Raw genomic sequence first — 21,803 nt, forward strand, 5'->3', positions numbered from 1 at the left:
AACGTAGGTATTCCATGTAAAGGGCATGCTTAGAAGGAAAATCACCCAAAGCTAGTATTCTTTTGGTTGCTGAAAGTTCTTCATTTCAGCAAGGTTTCCCCTTTAAATGATATTAACAGATTAACCTTGCTGCAGTTTCCTTGGAGTCAGAGCCGTGGAGTGCATTCATCAGTCCTGCGTCACCGAACCGTGCTCTCAAACTGAAATGAAAACACTGGACAGTGATGTACATTGATGATTTTTGCAACTCCTTCACACACACACACATACACACACACACACACACACCACAAAACCTCCCATGTTCCACCACAATATATCCACAGAGCTACAAAAAACACACCTTTCAGGAGCCTGTTCTTTGGCGTCCTCTACGGCAGGTGGTCCCAGCATGTCGCGCCATTCCTTGATGATGGAGTCATCTGCTTGACCCTTGGTCAGCACCAGAACATGGCTAGGACCACTTGACATGAACTTGACCAATTCCTCAAAGAAGTCCTGCAGGTGAAAAAAGATTGCTTGACCATTACTTTTTCTAAGGCTGTTTGAAAATGAAGTTTTGACAAACTGCTGATTCAAGTGGAGATCCAAGCGGTGACAGCTAGTGTTTACAAGGACAAGCACAGTATGCCAGATAATGTGCCGCTGCATGTCAAGGACAGACTGATGCTAGAAAAGCATGATCACACAGCCGTGTAACTCATTCAGTGGATGGTGAAATGAAATGAAATGAAATAAAATCACAGTCTCAGTCACATACACATACATTTGTCTTGCCCTTTAAGTTCCTGGGGTCCCTGTCATTCATAAGCGTTGCAAAAAGCGCACAGCTCAAAAACAGCACTCTGTGCAAATCAATAGAAACGCCTTGTTGGACAAAATTCTTCCAAACTAAATTGAAAAAATTAATTTAAGCTAAACCCATTGTCACATGATGATAAGCGTAGAGAATATATTTATGAAGCTAGTGCAAGTTTCACAAATGTTCAAAGAGTTGTTAGTGCTGTTTTGGCTCACCTATCCATATATGGCCTTTTGTGCAGATAGTTACTTAACACACATGCATGTGTGTAACTTATGTATAAAAATAGTGGGGGCATGCAAAAACAACGCCTCAATCTTAGCGGTATATATCTCAACATAATTAGAGTTGATTAGAGTTGTTCTTCCTACTTAAGGAGGTAGGGGAAGACAAACATAACTCCACCATAAAGTCTTGGGAACACACATCCAAGTCTTACAATCTGTAAATCTACAGTGGAATCATCCATTTAAGACCTCCAAAAATCTGAGAAAAGCAGGTCTTGAAAGGGCGTGAGTCTGAAAATGGAGGTAAATATACAGACGTTCTCACCAGAAAATCTGAAAAACTAGTGTCTTAAAACGAGGGGTCTGAATAGGAGAGGTTCCACTGTTCATGCATTGTCAGCATTATATATACCTCATCCTTGAGATGTGAGTAGAACTCCCTGGCCTCGTCTTCTGTGAGCTGACGTTGTTCTTGAGCTATCACCTTGATTCCCTTGGCTTTCATCTGCAGACAGTAGTTCAACAACATGCTTTCAAATCCATCACAAATCAAACGTTAACATGGCATATCGTCTAAAATTGATTCACACACGCCACAAGCCGATTAGCATGCTTCAGCAGGGGTGCAAACAACCATGAAGTACAGCGCAAATCTGACTTGCTATCGCATTGTCTACAGCTGAAGAAGTTGATGAACCTTTTTTATATTTAGTCAAGTTTTGAGTAAATGTTTAAACGTAGAGGGGGGAATCGAGATGAGGGTCGTGGTGTATGTGTGTCTGTGTGTATATGTGTGTGTGTGCGTGTGTGTGTGTGTGTGTGTGTGTGTGTGTGTAGAGCGATTCAGAGAAAACTACTGGACATGAAAGATCCTGAGTTCCCCGGACGTGTTTTTCATTTTTTGGATAAATATCTTTGATGACGTCATATCTGGCTTTTCGTGAAAGTTGAGGCGGCACTGTCACGCTCTCATTTTTAAACCAAATTGGTTGAAATTTTGGTCAAGTAGGCTTAGCCAAAGCCCGGACTTTGGTATTGCATTTCAGCTTGGAGGCTTAAAAATTAATTAATGAGTTTGCTCATTAAATTTGTCATTAAAATCGAATTCTCGCAAACAGATTTAAAATTAATTGCATCGTATTCTTCATCACATTCTGAATCTAAAAATATATACATATGTCATGTTTACTCTTAAAATGTGATCACAATTAACGAAAATAGATTAATTAGTCTTACGATTAAAATGTAAGAAATCGATCTAAAAATAATTTTATCTTATTCTTTATCATTTCCTGATTCCAAATAGATATGATAGGCTGTCAAACTTTCGCACAAAATCTCCTGTTTTCTTTGAATAACTGAAGAAAGGAGGAATAAAGAGGTTACACACCTCGTCTCAGTGATTTTTAATAATCACTGAGACTCCGCATGTAACCTCTACATGTACATGCGTGGGGATACTGTTAATTGACAATTACCGTAAGCTAAAGTGAAAGACAAAATATTTTTCACAAATCTGACAGTTGCATACCTCTGCTAAGATTTCATCTGTCTTGCCTTCAGCGACAACGTTTGGTTTGATGAGGGCGACTGTGAAGCCCTCCTCCACTGCAAAATATTAGAAAAAGAATTTTTAACACCCATGATACAGAACACACAAAGTTTGTGAAAAGCAAAACTAAGCAACTCTTGGACTATATTCCACAAACTGCGTTTCTTTTGCAATGAAGGTACAGTTCCTTCCAATACAGTATTCACTTTGCTTTTGCATGACCAGAGATAACAGATTTCAAAAGTTAACTGAAAACATCCGGTCATCTATTCATTTTTCTCTTCATTCACTTACTAATCTGCTTTATCTATATGTATAGTCGCTAAAAATTCTTGTATGTATGTAAGATTTCATTATAATGAAATGTGTATATTTAAATCTAATCTTGAACAAAATCATACACTGAATTTCTTTCTTTTTTTTAAATTAGTTTAGCAGGACTTCCATCATCAACAGAGAAGAATTAAATTTTGAATAAAGAAGCATTAAAGGCTAGCATAACATGTGGATGGCTGACTCTCACAAGCATTTCTGGAACGCTGAAAAAATTGCATTCTATAAACAAACAGTCAAAATGTTCAAGGAAACAAAAATGCTTAAAGCTTGCTATTGTGTTAGTACATTGTACGTAAAAAATATCCATTAAATATTCACAAGGAAATTACTCAGTACATAAAACTGGGCTTTACACGAAAGCTTGATGTAAATACATTGATGCTACAGAATATTTCTGCATCGTACACTCTTGTTACAAATGATCCAAAAGGAAAATAATAGTTTTGCAGCGCAAATAAAGTCAGTGTATGTTACTTCATTTAAAATCTACAGTACTCATAATATTCTTTTCAATCAATTTATGAAGACATCTTGCCTGAAACTCTACTACTACAGATTTCTGGGGAATTTTTCTCTCTCAGAAAACTGCACATCAAAAGTGGCTTTTTTTCTGAGCCACTGACTGGAATAAAATGGATAGAAACAGTTGATAACTTGAAAATTAAAGTTCTGAAATAAATCAATCAGACATATTAGAACAGTTGGGATATTGCTCAGATTTGGAGATTTAAAATAAGATTAGGCGTTTGACCAACTGTTGACACCAAATGACATCCCTGCGCAGTGAGGAAGTTCTTCACACAAATATGTCAGGCGGCCTCTCTAGGATCAACGCTTGTTACCTTTAAAAGCTTTATGAGCAAGCGCATGACTTTCATGAAAAAGGGAGGACCATTAAATGTTCTGCAGTGAAAAACAGTTTTACAGCACTAAAAATCCCATCTTCATGTGATACAAATAGCTGAATGGTGTAAAGTTCAAATTCAGTTGGTTCAAAAGAAACAGAAAGAAAAAGAGATATATATATTATGGAATTTAGTGCATTATAATAACAACTTGTTTGGGTACCAAACTTCTTAGTAACTAAAGCTGGGATCAAAAGCTGAAATCATACTAAAGGCCTTTCTGTCAAAACAAGGCTCATCAAAATCTAAATAAAAATCTGTTGCACAGTTAGAAGAAGAAAGGATTTTGTCAGTGCCCGTAACCAAATATAATCAGACGAGGGGAAAATATACTGTGTACATTTTACATGCTTGGCAAGAATGATTACATGGGATAAATAAAAGGTTTGGTGAGATTATCCAATAAATCATGTAACCAGGTATGCAGGGGTAAACAGAGAAATTATCATCAAACGTTGTGCTTGTGCTTGCAGGGGTAATTTGTGATAATATAATACTAAATAACAGATTCTTTCTGAACAGAAGAAAACTAAGGTGAGCGGAATTTACAAGGGAAGTTGATCCGTCTTGTTCAGCATGCTCTGAGCAAGCAGAAAGTTGAAATGAGGTACGAAAAAAAAGCCTGCAAGGCAGAAGAAGATGAAGTGAGTTCTACACTTTCAAAGACGACTACAACGACTCCAACCTTCCTCATACTGTTCGGCTGGGGTAAGTTCATCATCATAGATAATTAGCTCCCCTCTATACTGAAACTTTCGACCACCTGAAAAAAGAAATTGGATTCCCAACAAATCATTTTGAAAAAATATATGTAGTGGAGACAGTCACTGTTTGTGTGCACTCTTTCATTCACAAAGCAAAAAGCCAGCTTCGTGTGTTCACAGTGATGAAAGCGATTTAGCAGCTGCATGTCGTAGGTACAAAGCCCGTATTTGCTGAACTGCATTCTCGTGTAAGGGACTGATAACAGTTTTGCGTGGATGAATACAGTGCCGCAGTTCTTGCTTGCGGTCAATGTATCAAAGGACAGCAAATGCAGGCATATAAGTGTAAGTTTTTGAAGCAGAAACTGTGTACATACTCTCACACTTATTTTCCCTGTTATAAATGTATGACGTCAGGGTACAGTTTACGTAACCTAGTCAAGAGCTGGTATCAGTGCTAATGAGTGATAGAGATATGCAAGAAAATATGACTGCTACCATCTAGGACAAATCTCAGTTTGGGCTCAAAGAGAAAGAGATCAACAGCCACAGCTAGATGGTAAAAAGTTAAGAAGCCCAACCCATGAGCACAACATGTTCCCGAAATCAGAACTACATCAGTCTGGCAAACTTAAGAAAAGTGTTGACCAAAACTGCACTGCATTATCAATGCAGCCTTAAAACAGCTAATCAGTAGCTACAATCTTTCCTGGCCTTTAGATTTTAGCTAAGGAAATGATCAAACAGTTGATCCACCCCTTTGGCCACCTGTCATACCCTAAAGGCATTTACAAATAAAAGTTGCATTTGGTGTGGAACACTTTTGATTAAGGAAAAGGTGAGGTAGGGGAAAAAGAAAATGGTCAGTAACATTATCTACCTACTCAGTACTGTTAGAGCTGGGGACATAAAATATGTGGTATTTGTCTGTAGTAAAATATGATTTAATACTTAAAGGAGAAATAAAGATCAAAGCAGGAAACTTCACACACAAGGCCTTACCTGAATTCAAAGTCAAAATATTTTGAAAGAAATTAGGGCCATAAAGTACCACATGCAGGGATTTTTTGGACAGAATAAGAAGCTTTGTTAAAAGCTGAAGCATAATCTGAAAGTGTACTCTCAGCAGAACTTATATACTTAGAGGTCACTGCAATTTATGATACCTTCTTCATAATCCTCGGGGCGCGTAGATACTCGACGATGAGGTATATACCCTAAGGTGCACGTCACAAACACCAGTTTAGCGCACAAACATAAAAAGCTGTCAAATGTAACCATCAGTTGGTATTATATAAACTGCAAAATATTCCATAGTTATATATATGACAATTGTCACTTGACAAGGAATTGTGTACTGGAAGTGTTTCTAATCTAATGAAAGCTAGATTATGAAATAATCCATAAATGTTCCAAACACCATCTATATTGTGCTTTTTTATCTTGAGATACATTTGTTTTTGGATAATGAAAGAGCACAATGAAACATATATATATATAAAAAGGATAGAAAAAGGAAAGATGCTTTGGCCGGACCCACTCCCAAGAAGTATTTAACTGTTAATAAAGTCTAGTAGGTAGGATTGTTGGTAATGAATAATCAAGAGAAAAAAATCCAAATTCAGCAGTCACTTAGGAAGGTCTAACCAATCAAAGAAAATCCCTTTTAAAACCTTTTTTTTTTTTTTATAAATATTGAAAGTCTTTAACAAAAAGTTTAGATCCAACCCTCTGTGTATATACAAGCCAATCACAAAGGAGCAGGGATTAAACTCAGTGGCTCCATGAATCTTAACCTTTAATGCTGACATGAGAGGGAAGTGTTTCCTGTATAAATGGAAAGAACACTCTCAGTCTTACCATTCTCAAAAGAGTTTTATTTTATGCAAATTAAAAAAAGAAAGCAAGCCGATGAAAAGAAATCAGGTATATTTTTCAGGATTTTTTGTAAAACTCTGACTGTTCCCACTATCAGGACTCTGCAACGTGATTGTTCCTATAAAGAGGACATACTCTGTCATGTATTTTCAATATGTGACACTGTGTGTTCTCCCCTATCGTATACTTATAAATTCTGAAAATTGCATCGATTCTTGGATCTGATGGATGTTCACTTGATACTGCTGTGCTGTGAAAGTTCATCTGAAGAACTGACAAAAGCTGTGATTGTTATAAGCCAACCCACATATTGTGCCAAGGGATCTTAAAAATTAAATAGATTCACCTCCAACAACGTCTGTAGAAAATAAATAAATAACATTGATAAAATAAAATGATTAATTAATAAACAGTAGGTCATATCAATTTCAAAAAAAAAAATAATTAAAACTTGGAAACCTTGTTTCTAAAAACAAAGTAAACAAACTTTTGCCCCAAAGCTTGTTTCAGTGAACAAAAAAAAATATGTAATTGAACTTCATTTTAGATTGGTGTTCCTCTTAACATGTACATGTACCCACAAAATCAAAGCTCAAAAGAATTCAAGTTCAATTCAGTTTCAAACCAGAATTAATAATCAGTATATGTCGCATTCAGACTTGTTGCATAAACCTATTAACATAAGAAGAGTTTACATTTGTAACAAGTGCAATGCTAACTGTGTGTGTGTGTGTGTGTGTGTGTGTGTGTGTGTGTGTGTGTGTGTGTGTGTGTGTGTGCCACTGAAAACAGTCTAACACAAATTTGCAGATAGGCACTTATCTAACTAGCAGCTAGCAACAAGTATTAGCTCTTCTGAAAATTCTCGTACAACATCCATTCAAACTTCAAGTAAATTCAGGAACGTGTCAACTGTTTGAAACAGCTTAACAAGACTAGTAAAATACAAATTTCACACAGAATAATAACTGTACCTTCTTCTTCTTCTTCCTCTTCTTCATCCGCGAGTGATTCTTGCATTCTGTTTGTCACAAATGGATCCTTAACCTAACAAGAAAAGAAAAAACAAAACCGGAATGTCATACATTCACCAAAAGATTTTATTTAACAAGATTTGAACATAAAAACACACCCTATCTCTCTCTCGCACAAACCACAATCACTTAAAAAGGTCTAGATCAACAAAAGAACAGTTCCAGGGATACAACTTCCAAACCATCCTTACCTCTTTGCGTTCAGCATTCCCATCCAAAACCTTGTGTTCTTGAGCAAGCTGTTCTGTCAGAGTTCTGAGAATGAGAGGAGCGTTGGCACCATGAATGTAAGACACGAGCACTCCGCCCGCAAAGAAGAGAAAACAAGGTTCGCAGTTGCCCCTGTACTTCTCTAATGCTTCTATGGTATCAGCCTTGCCCTGAAAATTTCAAACACATAATATTCAATGTCAGCCACTTGTTCTTCATTCTTTCAATACAGAAAGGTTTTTTAAGTAAAATGTCTGCTAATTACTTGTTTGTTACAGATGAAGCAGATCATAATTACTGTGAAAAACTAGCAGCCATACCTACAAAAAATCAGGTTAAGTTTCAACAATATGTGCAAGGCCACATCATGCCTGTACAAAAAAAAAAGGATTGTATTCTTATGAGGCCTCATAGTCATATCTGACTTCATAATCAACATGAATTCACTAGTAAAACCTGCAATACCAAAACATAAAGAAATTCCCACTTCAATATCACACATCACAAACCACACACACACGCACACAAAGATAGCAAAGAAATAAGTAAACAAAGGATACAAAGCTGACTGACCATGGCAAAATGAAGGAGTTCATCGCCCAGTTCATTCTTGATGCGACGGAAGTTGCCGACCATGGCATCACATGGACCACACCACTCCTGGTACACATCCACCACTGCATGGGGGAAAACACACTCTCATTTAAAACAAAGAAACTTGTAGTTGTACCCAATGATGAACATTTGAACTAAACGTTCTCAATTTTCTGACAAAGATTAAGAACAGAAATGGTTGAAAATGAAAAAGTAACATACAGTTAGAAAACTGAATAAATGAGACATACAGCTTGGTCAAAACTCAATGGACTATTGTTCAGTGTCACACATTTTATACAACGTTGAGCTACAGATCCATGTGCATGTATCCTCAAATCCTGACTTTTAAACTTCAACCATTTTAAACTGCTAAACCTGCCAATGCTTTTTGTTATTTTAATCTGAAGGCCTGAACACTGAGACTGAGAGCCTAACTTAAAGACATTTTGTTTTTATTACAGAACGTTTGTATGACTGTATCCCGTAGTTAAAGCATCAGAAAGCTGTAGAAATAGTCATATCAAAGTGAGCCTACAAAAATCTAGTTCGCTGTCTTTTTAGTTCCTTCTAGCTACATGAATTGATTCAAACATTAAATTTAAAGTTACGGACTTGATCTTAATTACTTTTAACACACTGAGAGGTGCTTTTTATCTTTAGTGTATAGAATACCGTGTGCATACATGTATTGTACATCATATTATTTGCTCCGTAAGAATAAAAGGTAACAAAACGATGTTAAAATAAATTTCTCATGATATCTGGTAAAACTGTCTTGTTAGTTGTATGATATTGATAGCTATATGATAACTACATTATATCTTACCCCAAAGGCCTTCTTTAGCCATGATATCTTCCCATTCTTCCTGGGATTCAATTTCTCGCATAAGCGTGATCTCCTGCTTCTTTCTGGCCATCTTTGCTGTATCTGCCTATCTCAGATCTATACAAACAAAAGGCTGCACACAGCAAACCTGCACACACACACACACACACACACACACACACACACACACACACACACACACACACACACACACACACACACATTTCATGCATTGAATCATATTCAGTTTTGGATTTCAGTATTTTCACAGCATAATCTTATTGCAAAATGAAAATATCATTACCAAACACAATTTGCAACGGAAAGAGTACACAAAGAAAGAGAATCACTACTGGGTATAAGATCCATTGATAGGAGACTAAAAGCCATTTTATATTAGATTCCAGAATTGAACAAACTGCAAACCTGCACCATGAAAATGGAGAGTCTGAGCAACCCTCTTTTCTCAAAGTTATCAATGTGCACTTATCTCTCTCATTCACACTTTAGTTATTCGTGCTTTCTGACTGTCAGCTTTAGGTGTTTATTCGCTTTTCTGAAGTTATCCACAAAATGTCTTCTGCTTCAAACCTAGCCTACTTGACTCTCACTATACCTGCGTGACTTTCAGTTTTCAAACAGGTTCAAAGCGATTTGAAATGTATTCCTGTGACTACAAATACCTCCAATGTCGTTCGTTTAAATAATAACGACGCCGAACAAAAGATGTCCCCCCCAAAAAAACACCTTACCTGCGATCACAACTCGAACACGAAACTCCTAGTCCTAGCTTGTCAAAATCGGGTATGACTGAGAAACGAAAATCGCATCAACCGTCGTTTATGGTAACGAGTTCTTCCGCTAAGGGAGGCCATTCTCGTTGACTTCGCATTATCGCGGGAATTTTGTCAGCGCGACATAGCATTTGGACATTTGATGTACATTTGAAACTAACTGTTGCTTTTATTGAAGATAAGTAAGATCAACATTACCGCACCAATTCATTGTTGGCAAATAGGTACCAATCGTTGAAGTTCAACGTAACAGGCTGCTTGACTTACCCAAAAACGTCAACAACCTGGACGGTAGTTGACTGCAAAGACTGATTTGCGTGTCTTTCTCCATTTTTATTCCTCGCAGCAGGGCAGGTGTTATACACCTGGGGTGGTCAGTACCGCCAAGGGTTTTCCTTTGATAACAATAAAAAAAAAAAATCCACACAAGCCGAAAAAAATCTTCTTAGACACAAGTTTCAAAGGTCAGCGATGGGAACGCGTGGGTGTGCTTGAGTTGCCAGCAACTGATGCAGTCACGTGATCTCGGATAAGCTTGGCATCATTCTATGACGGCTTACCAGTGCCAAAACCTGGGGTTACCCATTATCACGTGATAATTACTAATTAACGCTGTCAGTTACTGTTTTCACTCGTTAGTTACTCATTTTCACGGGATAATTAGTAATTTTCACGGGAAAATGACTAACTTTTAGTTTTGGCACTAGCAATCCGTCAGGAAGTGAGCCAAAACTAAAAATTAGTAATTAACAGGTGAAAGTTAGTAATTTTCCCGGGAAAATGAGTAATTAACACGTGAAAATGGTAATTATCAAGGGAAAATTACTAATTTTCCCTTGATAATTACAATTATGAGGTTTTGGCACTAGTAAGCCCTATGACGGCTTACTAGTGCCAAAACCTGGGGTTACCCATTATCACGTGATAATTACTAATTAACGCTGTCAGTTACTGTTTTCACCTGTTAGTTACTCATTTTCATGGGAAAATTACTAATTTTTAGTTTTGGCACTAGCAGTCCATCAGGAAGTGAGCCAAAACTAAAAATTAGTAATTAACAGGTGAAAGTGAGTAATTATTCCGGGAGGGGGAATCGAGACGAGGGTCATGGTGTCTGTGTGTGTGTGTGTAGAGCGATTCAGAGTAAACTACTGGACCGATCTTCATAACACTTTACATGAGAGTTCCTGGGAATGGCTCCCCAGTACGGTCATTTCATTTGTTTTAGCATGAAAATCCTTATTTGTATATAGCAGCTTGATTTGGAGAATACGAGTCAGCTCTTTAACATATTCCATGTGACACATAATATTCTGTAACTTTCAGTGAATATCTTTGAAGTAAATACTGTATTATTATTCTTACTTATTAGACTTTTTGTGACAGCATGGTAGTGCTACTTTTCATTTCATGGTGTGTTCAGGGGCGGACGAGGGGGGGGGGTGCACGTGCACCCCCCCTCCAGCAAAAAAAAAAAAAAAAAAAAATGGAAAGTTGATTCTATGACCATTTATAAGTTCAAATGGCACCAGATGGCACCATTTTGCTTCTTTGAGCCAAAATTTTTTCCGGTGGGGCATGTCCCCGGACCCCCCTAGCAAATTCGGGCGCTTCGCGCCCATCACATTCACTTTCAATTCAAAGTGCAGCCCCCCTTACAAAGCAACTGATCCGCCCCTGGTGTTGTGTTTGTTTTTTCAAAATATGTCCTTGTTATCAATATCAACTGTTACCTGGTCTTCTACCACCCTCCCTAAATGTTTTTCATATGCTGTAATTTTTAAACCCATGACAGCTTTGCATTCCAGTGGCGCCATAACTTTTAATGTTGAAAATGTTAATTTGGCCAGTAGTGTATGTTTTGATTCGATGTAAAGACAACTTTCCTGTTAAAATAAACCCTTGACCTAATTTTCATACTGTCGAACAATAGGTCACGCGCTGCTAATCAGTGTCGTTAGAGTTACATCTTTTCATGTATCCCTAATAGCTTTCTCAGATAAATAATGTCTAGATTAAATTGTTCGTTGTTTCATCCTCGCGCTTTTAATGTTAAAGGTTAAATGTGTGGCCTTTTGAGTCTTCTGAAGCATGGACATTGCACATAAAGTTAGCCAGTGCCATTTCCCCCTCATCTGTTTTTAAAAGCGATCGATGTCTTTGTGTGTGCTTCGCCGCTTTACAGCAGCAGAAATGTCTTTCCCATTTCCTCATGTTCTATAAATACAAAAAATACAAAAAACCTAGCCAGATGCGTTTCAGTGCAGATCTGATGATGAGGCCGTTTATTTTAAAACCAGTTATCTGACTAGAAAGGCTTTTATAAAAATTATGATTAAAATTAAATTTCTGAAATCGATTTAAAAACAATTTCATCTTATTTTTTGTCCGTTCCTGATTCAAAAAACATATAGATATGATATTTTTGGGTTAAAAACACGTTCAGAAAGTTAAAAAGAATAGAGATATAGAAAAGCGTGCTATCCTCCTCAGCGCAACCGCTACCTCGCTTTTCTGGATTGTTAATTTCACCGCCTTTGCCACGAGCGGTGGACAGACGATGCTACGAGTGTACTGTCTTGCGGAAAAAATCCAATGCGTTCAGTTTCATTCTGTGAGTTCGACTGAGCTTGACTAAATGTTGTATTTTCGCCTTACGCGACTTGTTTTTTCTTCCCCAAGGCGACTTTTGGTGCCGTTAAAATAAACACTACCTCATGTAAAATCAGTCTGTTTGCTTAATATGGTAGGGGAATGAATAGCCTTTTTTAGTCATATAACCGGTTTTAAAATAAACGGCCTTATCACAAAGATCTGTACTCAAATACATCTGTCTAGCTGTTTTTTTCGTTTTAAATGATGGATAGTATAGATTCCGTATCATCCTTGGCTTTGTATCGACGGTCAGCAGTGTCAGGCCTTGGTTTATTTGCAGCCTACTTCAGAGGAGGACGAAAGATAACAGTGAATTTCAATGCGGAAACAAATATTGCAACACGCTCAATATTGTCTTGAGAGGGCCGGGAGCGTATTTTTGATTTTGTCGATTCATCTTGTTTTTGCGGTTTCGTGTTAAGAGAGCCAGAACCAATCTCGGTATTGTCAATTCATCGTGTGTGTTTTTTTGTCGTTGTGCGTGTCGTTTAAAAAAACAAAAACATTGTCGTCTTGAGCATCCCGAAAGCATATCTGGACCCAGAAGAAAAAAAACCTGAAGAAAACTTTTCTTGTGGTGCGTTTTTATTTTTCTGAAGCAGTAGGGAATGCATATTTCTGATTTATTTGCTCAGCCTTCCAGTCGTGGATAATTGGAATGGGTTAGTTTCTCTAGCTTCTAATGGTTTTTTTTCTCAGTTTTCACAAAAGACTACACAAACAAACGAACGAACGGCTGTGAGTGTTTTTAATAATAATAATAATAATAACGGGCATTTATAAAGCGCCTTATCAAAAGTTCAAAGCGCGGGACAACAATACATGTATACAAAAATCATACAATCACTGTCAGATTCAAACAACACATCATGCACATCTCACATCCCCAGACTCTATACTAAGGAACTATCCGTAGTGTTGTTGGAACAAGTGAGTTTTCAAATTGGACTTGAAAGATGAAATGGATGGAGAGTGACGTAATTGAAAGGGGAGTGAATTCCATAACTGAGACTGTCCATAATACGAAAACGTGCGGAAGCCATGAGCCTTGCTTTTGAGTGTAAAGAATAGAGGTTGAGGGTGTAGAACGACAGGGGGATGGTGTGGATGTGCAAGGGGCACACCGTTGTTTGGCTCACGTAAGTGTAGCCTATCTAACTTTTGTCTGTCTGTGCGTGCGTGTGTGATAGAAACTTTAACATTTGACTGAGCACCGAAATACTAATTTTACCGGGTTATTATCCAAGCAACAGCTTCAAAGTATTGAAGCAATGATCAACATTTCGTCGGCACGTATGTAGTTAAAGTGTGTATCCAAAGAAAACAACGGGTGGTGGGGTTTTTTTTGGGGTTTTTTTTTTTGGGGGGGGGGGGGGTAAAAACAGGTGACTGGTTTGTGTTGTGTGTGGTATGTAGACCAGGTCAGGGGTCAAGGTTAGGTCAGATCGCGTGAAGGATTGTGGTCACGTAATAGATTCACTTTTCAGTTCTAACCACAGGCGGAAGGTATCGTCCACTGGACTACTACAATGAAACTACAATGGGAAGAAGGATAACTTCCTCATTGGGCATGCTTAGAAATGAGAATGGCTAAATACGAGTTATTCCCCTTTGCTGCATGCTGATCAGGCTGTCTCCTGCTTTGTTATGACTAGTACAGTCGATCTTTCTCATGTTGTGACTTGCTTTATTTTCACATTTTCGGTATTTAAAACAGCAAACACACACACACACACACACACACACACACACACACACACACACACATACACTGAAGAAGTTTCCATTCTGATTCGGTTATTTTATTTGGTGCTATATGTTTGCTTCACATTGTTTCTTCTTTTACATTGCTTGAGGTATCCCAATTCGCTAAACACATCCATAATGCATGCATGGCTCATTCGAAAGAGGGCAACTGAACAACTGATGCCCAATAGCAATAAATACTGAACAACTGAACAATAAATAGCAATAAATGATGACAGCGCCAAGTTTTTAAGTACAAAGTGAAATCCTGTGACTGGACAAAGGCACAATTACAAAATACAAATAAAAAAATCGAGGCTCATTTTAAATTAAGTTCTCAGCTCATGGGGAAGCATAAGGTGACCCTAGAAACCGAAATTAGGAGACCTCCCGCCCCCAGGGCAGACTACACAAAAAAAAAAGGGGGGGGGGCTAATTTGTGAAAAAGTATAAAAGGAATCGAAAACTGTATACATGTATTTAGTTAATACCCCAAAAATTGTATAGTATACACAATGTCAGACCCTAAAGAAAGTTTGTTAGTCATTGCTTAGGCAAAACAAAGCAAAATAGCCTGTTTACGGTATCCCGACCAACCCTATTTTTCTAGACCAACCCTAGACTTTTTTTTGTGGGCATTTGGAGAAAAAGAAAAAGAAAAAAAAATCAATTTTGTTCCTGTTTTTTTGCAAAATAATTTAAAAAGATGGTTATAAAAAAAAATTAAGAAAAGCCGATTTACCGACCCTCTTTTTGTGTGCCTATGTTACTGTAAACAGACTAAAAGGTACATCAGAAACAACACACCAGGGAGGGTCCAAAATTTTATCAAAATATAGATGGTAGGGAATTCAAAATAAAAAAGACAATAGACAAAACATGTACTTCGGCTCATAGAGCCTTCTTTAATTTTTGACTCATTAAGTCCATGCTCCGAGAGTCCTTTTTTTAATTTTGAATTGCCTACCATCAATTTTTTTTTATACAATTTTGGACCCTCTTTGTACGGAGAGAGTTGGCAATTGTTAATCACATTCTCTCATCTCATTGACTCTCCTTCAGCTCCTTGGTAACATGCGTTCCCGTCTCTGCCAGGATTGGACACAGCAGCAGATAACCGGTAAATATGTAACAGGCATAAATGGCAAAATAGCTCGCCTCGCCTGATAATATATGAGACAACTGTTCTACTACAAAGTCTTTCTTGGGAGGCTTGGCTAATTTACTCGCTCGTTTTACACGGGGTTCCATCGTTTTCTTTTCTAATCGGAAAACCTTGCTCCTCAGTTTGTTGACCTTCTGCCGAAGTTCCGCTTCACGAGGGGATGGGGAGGATGACGACTTTGATGCTTTACATCCTATGTCCTCCAGGATCGCCTGAATGTCATCTAAAAAAGAAAACACACATAAAATAACATAACCATAACAAGTTACAACCTGGAAGAAATTAAAACATGTGTAATTAAATCACAAAATGAAAATAAACAATAGCGTAGGAAGGCAGGCCAGAAATGAAGTGTGTTAGCAACTATGGATACGATGTGGAACAATGATGGAATTGACCTTGTTTGGTACTGAATGGGTGAGGCCATTAGAACTGTACCCACGGAATACGCCCTATATAAGCTTCATATTGATTGATTGATTGATTGATTGATTAGGACAACAGTACCAGGTAAACTCCTCACACACCATGCCTCTTTCTTTCTTTCTTTATTTGGTGTTTAACGTCGTTTTCAACCACGAAGCTTATATCGCTACGGGGAAAGGGGGGGGGGGAGATGGGAATAGAGCCACTTAATTGTTTCTTGTTACACCATGCCTCTAACAGGATATGTTTCCCATCTTTACGTGTTGGAACTACAGGTACAATTTCATCCATCCATGCATCCGCCCTATACAGCTTCTTCTTCTTCTTCTGCGCTCGTGGGCTGAAACTCCCACGTGCACTCATTTTTTTTGCACAAGTGGAATTTTACGTGTATGATCGTATTTAGGCAGCCATACGCCGCTTTCGGAGGAAGCGTGCGGGGTATTTTTGTGTTTCTAAAACCCACCGAACTCTGACATGGATTACAGGATCTTTTTCGTGCGTACTTGGTCTTGTGCTTGCGTGTACACATGAAGGGGGATAAGTCACTAGCAGGTCTGCACATAAGTTGACCTGGGAGATCGGAAACATCTCCACACTTAACCCACCAGGCGGCCGCGACCGGGATTCGAACCCTCGACCTTCCGAGTTAATAGACCGACGTCTTACCACCCCGCCCGTCACCCTATACAGCAATTATCAACTATGTAATGGATGGGTTTAAACATTTTTTGATGTCAGGGTGTTCTTCATGGTTAAAAATCTCTTACCTGGTTGAACAATTTGTGCATCAGGCGACAGGTCGGTGCTGGCTTCATTTGTAGCTACCCTTTGCGATGGTGGCTTCCTCCCACTAGCAACCTGCAAATGCACAGCTCTTTAACTGACAAACTCACAACCAACACCCAGTCACAATGAAACAATTCTCCCAATTTCATGGCATTGGTCTTAGGCCACACAAAAAAGTGTATGTTTCTCGTAAGGCAAAACAAAAAATAATCTGTTTACAGTATCCGGACCGACCCTATTTTTTTCCCACCGGCCCTAGACTTTTTTGGGGCATTAAAAAATGAAATTAAAATATTCAGATGGCTAAAATACAAAAATAAAAAGCCGACCTACCGACGCTATTTTTGGGGGGCCTATGTTACCTTAACACTATTGTGACTAGCACTGCCACGGCGTTTACGTCCTGCCTGCCCAAGCTTGCCACCAAGAAACTTCCCAAAAATCAGTAACTGTAAAGAAATCTGTCTAGCAAGCTTGAATTAAGTCCAATCACCACCAAATTGTGTGTACTAATTCAAAAATGGATGCCCAGTTCAGTCGTGCTATTTATAAGTTTGTCACGCGATTTGTTTTAGCAAAGGGGGGTGAAAGGGGGGTGAAAGGGGGATAATTTGTGTTTTTTAACGTTTTTTTGTGTGTGTTTTATTTTCTACTGCTTTTTTTAAAAGTTATTTTTTAACAGAAAGTATTATAAATAATGTTATAACCAAACAAGGTGTAAAACCTATGAATTAGCTGAAATATTGTTAACATTGTACACAGAAATAAGGAGACAGTACAAAGAAAAAAACAAGCAAATCACGCATTCACTCACAGCATCCTGACTCAAATGAAACAAAACTGTAGATCTAACACTCACCAAATGATGTCTAGGTAATCCATATTGAATATAAGTCACATTTTCACAACAAAGTACCAACTGTACACCTATGAACAATTCCAAAAGGATTTGAAGGCTCCAGCCATCCATTGTTATCAGTGCTGCCACGCCCCCATAGCTCCTGCACGATTCCGAGATACATGTTCGTCTAGCAGTATCACCGCCAACCACGTGTAGTTTGCCGACTCGTACTAGCAACAACGGGACTGTTTCTTCCTCACTTTCACTGCTTGTATCGCTTTCGTGAGGCGAAAACGATACGTCCGAATCATGCTCTACGGGATCCTCTAGGTCCAACATCCGAAGAATCTCCTCCCGAGACAAGGCTCGCCTTTGATTCATTTTTTTTCCTCAAAAACGCACACAAATCAGGCGGATTTGCAAATGGCAGAAGGGGACGCCAAGTGTATCAAGGGAAACAACTCAATTTATTTGCAAGCTTCAAAAACCGGGAAGCAATCACGAGTCGTGTACCTTGTATGTCTAATACTAAAATAGTCGCTTCCCGTCCGTGGGCGTTGCAGCGCTATTACTAATATAGTCGCATCCCGTCACGAAAGTGTTAAACAGACTTTTTTTGTGGTCTAACATGACTAAAGGTGGAGATTTTTTTTCTAAACTTTTTTTTTTAAACCATCTTTTTAACTTATTTTGTTGAAAAGCAGGAAAACAATTGATTTTCGAATACCCCTTTTATTTTTGAAAATGCAAAATAAAAGTCTAGGGTCGTCAGGAAAACATAGGTAGGGTCAGGTGACCAGAAACATACAACTTTTTTGTTGTTGACGCCGACCCTATACTTTTTTTGCCATTTGGGGCTGTTTTTTGGCAAAATAAGTTCATCATATCATCATAATCAAGACGTCGATCCAAAATAAGTAACTTTTTTTTGTTGGCCTTATCATTTTTTTGCGCTAAATGCAAACAGGCATTATTTGATGGGAACAATGCTGTTTTTTTTCAATTCTTACATCAGCCTCAAACTTGTCATTACTCAGCCTGCATTTAATAGTGTGCTTCATTGGTTTGCAAAAACCTAAAACCAATAAATAAATAACCTTCGGTGGTGGATTGGGCACTGCAAACAATGTCGGGACAGCATTCCACACAAGTGATCCTCTCTGCAGGATTGTTTTACTGGTTGGCCTCAAAGTGATCAGTACAAAGCTTGAGACCTTGAACATCAGCTGGCTGCAGCTTTTCAAAGTCCTCTCGCCTTGTGAATTGCATCCATATTCTGCACCTAGTTTGACAATAAAAACAACAATGTTATTGTTAAACTAAGCAAAAAGGAAAGACAAAAAAAGCTAAATCAGATCTTCAGTCTAAATCTAACGCTCTGCCTGAACGCAAAACGGATGAGTGATGTACCTTTGTACTGTAGTTTTCCCGTAAGCAAGGTTTGATAAAGGTTTCGGCAAATATGCCCACGGGTAGTTTGTCATCAAGTGTAAACTGTTGTTTTGTACTGACTACTGACTCACACTCACAGTCGTAAGTACAGTGTACACATGCACACACAGGTACACACGCAGACACACGCGTACATAGTACAGCTAGTACAGAAATCTCAGGATGAACCGATCCATGCTATGTTTGTAATATTTCATTTGCATATTAGTTCTATAAATACTGTAGTATCATGATTCATAGCAGACAAAAATGCTCAGAGACAGTTGGCTTATCTGAGTGAGTTGACTCGAGCCATTGCATTCTCATTCTGAAGAAGGTAAACCTGATGAAATAATCACTGCACAACCCACCTTTTTTCTTCTTTAGGGAACTTGTGGAAAGTTTTCCCGAAGCAGCTCTGTTTGTAACGGGCGTTCTTGCAACAAAAAGCCGAGCACAATTTACCACCACCTCGCACGCGATCGGTACCTACGCGATCCGCCATTTTGTTTTCGCCGTCAGCATGTAACTAGGGACGATAACCCACAAACACTTTTTCGCATTTTCTTCGCAAGTTCCACGTCTTCCTTATGTACAGTGTTTGACTACTACTATCACAGAAAGTCTTTCTGTGATTGTAGTAGTCCAGTGGACGATACCTTCCGCCTGTGTTCTAACCGAGCTGCATTCGCCGATTCGGGGAAGACGATTCGTAGCGGCTCCAGATAAATAGATAAAGAAGATACCAAAGGAGATTTCCTACAGGTTGATCTGCACAGCGTGTTTTCAGTGTCTGTGCGAGGAAGCGCTGTCGAAAGCGCAGTGTCGATCTGGCAGTCGTGTCCCCGTAAGTAAAGTAGGCTACAGACAGACAGATCTAGATCTAGTGTCTCGCACTCTTGCACCGTGTCACATATGCTTCCTATGTGTGTGTATGTGTGACGGAGTGATTGAGTTTGTGTTACTGTTTGTCGATTTCTTACGGGAGCCTTGAAGGCTTCGCCTCTTGTTAAAACTTTTTTTCTCCAATCCTTGTTACTATTTATTCGTTTGTAAGAATGTCTCTGTGGTTTCTTGTCATGGGGCAAAGAAAGAAGAACAATTACGGAGGAGGGGGGAAGGAGAAGTTAAGTTATAATTTAGTAAAACCATAATAACTATAACTGATCACACATTTCTCTCTTCCCTCTCCCCACCCCTCCCCACTGACCGTCTCTGAAAAACTGCACCATGTAATCAAATCACTTTTTTTGGTCGGGGTTAAATATCAGGGGTCGGCCCGCTATTGCGCGGGGCCGCTATTGCGCGGGGCCGCTATTGCGCGAATCTTTAGGGTTAGGGTTAGGGTTAGGGTTAGATTCGCGCAATAGCGGCCCAGCCCCAAATATCAAACCCAGGAACACAAGAACTGAAACAAATCGAAATGTCAAACACACAAACAACTTCCAATCATACTCCCAACTCCACAAACCTCTATCTGCCCAATATCTATATATTGTCAAAACACAATAAAGGAATCCTACTTCTTACCCTGCAAGCCCCTGTACCGGCGACATCTATTTAAGTGTAACTCCCCCCCCCCCCCCTCTCCCCCTCCCCGCCCTTTTTTTTTAAAACCCCTCCCCCGCCACGATTTGAAACTCCACCCCCCACCCCCTTGAAGAATTTGTTTTCTTTGATTTTCTGTTTATTTCCGCTGTAAATTTACCTCCATTGTAAGACTCTCTTTTTCTATAGACCAGATTTTCTCATATATTTTGTTTAGGTCTTTTTAAAGGGGGGTGGGGTGTTCACAGTAATGTATTGTAAATAGACACAGCAACTCATATCATACTTTTACACTGCAATCGTCATTGCCGCTCAATGTTTACTCTGCGTATTGTCTGTGCCAGGTGAGATGACGCACAGCAAGCCAGAAGCTTACTGGCTGCATCCTGGCATCACGGAGACTAAACATAGCACTGGCTCTGAAGCGACGAGCGGTAAAATGTCATTGTGTTTATCTTCTTGTGACTGCTCTGAAGCTGTTCGGTGCTGACTCCTCACAGTCACCAGTTGTGTTTCGGTGATTTGCTTTTCCTTTCCTTATCTATCTGCTTGACTGGAAATGATGTTGCAGATGAAGAGATGGTTCTCAACGGATGATAGTCAGGTGTTGTATCATTATGATGTATCATTCTTTTGCTACAAACTAATGTTTTAACATAATTTTGTTGCTTCTCTTCTATAGGATTTGTGTACATGTCGACCAGACATTGCGCTGCCATTTATTTATCTACTTGTGTACTTATTCGTCTGTTGGTGTGTTTTTTTCTTTTCTTTCTTTCTTTTTTTCTTTCATTACATTTAGTCAAGTCAAGACGAGGGTCGTGGTGTATGTGTGTGTGTGTGTCTGTCTGTCTGTGCGTGTGTGTGTGTAGAGCGATTCAGAGTAAACTACTGGACCGATCTTTATGAAATTTTACATGAGAGTTCCTGGGTATGATATCCCCGGACGTTGTTTTCATTTTTTCGATAAATGTCTTTGATGACGTCATATCCGGCTTTTTGTAAAAGTTGAGGCGGCACTGTCACACCCTCATTTTTCAATCAAATTGATTGAAATTTTGGCCAAGCAATCTTCGACACAGGCTGGACTTCGGTATTGTATTTCAGCTTGAAGGCTTAAAAATTAATTAATGACTTTGGTCATTAAAAATCGGAAACTTGTAATTAAAATTATTTTTTATAAAATGATCCAAAATTACGTTCATCTTATAGCTTATTATTCATCATTTTCTAATTCCAAAAACATATTAATATGCTATATTCGGATTAAAAACAAGCTCTGAAAATTAAAAATATAAAAATTATTATTAAAATAAAATTTCCGAAATCGATTTAAA

General features: G+C 38.6%; 1 protein-coding gene and 1 long non-coding RNA gene across 23 annotated transcripts in view; both read right to left on the reverse strand.

The window, feature by feature from the left end:
• LOC138958704 (thioredoxin domain-containing protein 6-like) overlaps positions 1 to 9,924 on the reverse strand; it is a 58,001-nt gene extending 48,077 nt beyond the window's left edge. For 21 of the 22 annotated variants that reach the window (XM_070329953.1, XM_070329957.1, XM_070329955.1 and 18 more), the window contains exons 1-10: positions 9,824 to 9,924; positions 9,072 to 9,219; positions 8,222 to 8,325; positions 7,630 to 7,818; positions 7,379 to 7,451; positions 4,508 to 4,585; positions 2,561 to 2,637; positions 1,442 to 1,534; positions 344 to 498; positions 126 to 200 (exon numbers count right to left, since the gene is read on the reverse strand). In XM_070329953.1, coding sequence (XP_070186054.1) covers positions 126 to 200; positions 344 to 498; positions 1,442 to 1,534; positions 2,561 to 2,637; positions 4,508 to 4,585; positions 7,379 to 7,451; positions 7,630 to 7,818; positions 8,222 to 8,325; positions 9,072 to 9,162 — 935 coding nt within the window. In that variant the 5' untranslated portion in view covers positions 9,163 to 9,219; positions 9,824 to 9,924. The remainder of the gene's footprint in view (positions 1 to 125; positions 201 to 343; positions 499 to 1,441; positions 1,535 to 2,560; positions 2,638 to 4,507; positions 4,586 to 7,378; positions 7,452 to 7,629; positions 7,819 to 8,221; positions 8,326 to 9,071; positions 9,220 to 9,823) is intronic. The other variant, XM_070329938.1, reaches the window with a different exon arrangement.
• A 4,382-nt stretch (positions 9,925 to 14,306) lies between these two features.
• LOC138958709 (uncharacterized) lies at positions 14,307 to 17,004 on the reverse strand. Its single transcript, XR_011453480.1, has 2 exons — positions 16,628 to 17,004; positions 14,307 to 15,654 (listed from the first exon to the last, which is right to left on the reverse strand). It is a non-coding gene; the product is annotated as an uncharacterized lncRNA (long non-coding RNA).
• Between the last annotated feature and the right edge of the window lie 4,799 nt (positions 17,005 to 21,803).

The sequence above is a fragment of the Littorina saxatilis genome, linkage group LG2 (assembly GCF_037325665.1).
Source record: "Littorina saxatilis isolate snail1 linkage group LG2, US_GU_Lsax_2.0, whole genome shotgun sequence".
Classification (NCBI taxonomy): Eukaryota; Metazoa; Mollusca; class Gastropoda; order Littorinimorpha; family Littorinidae; genus Littorina; species Littorina saxatilis.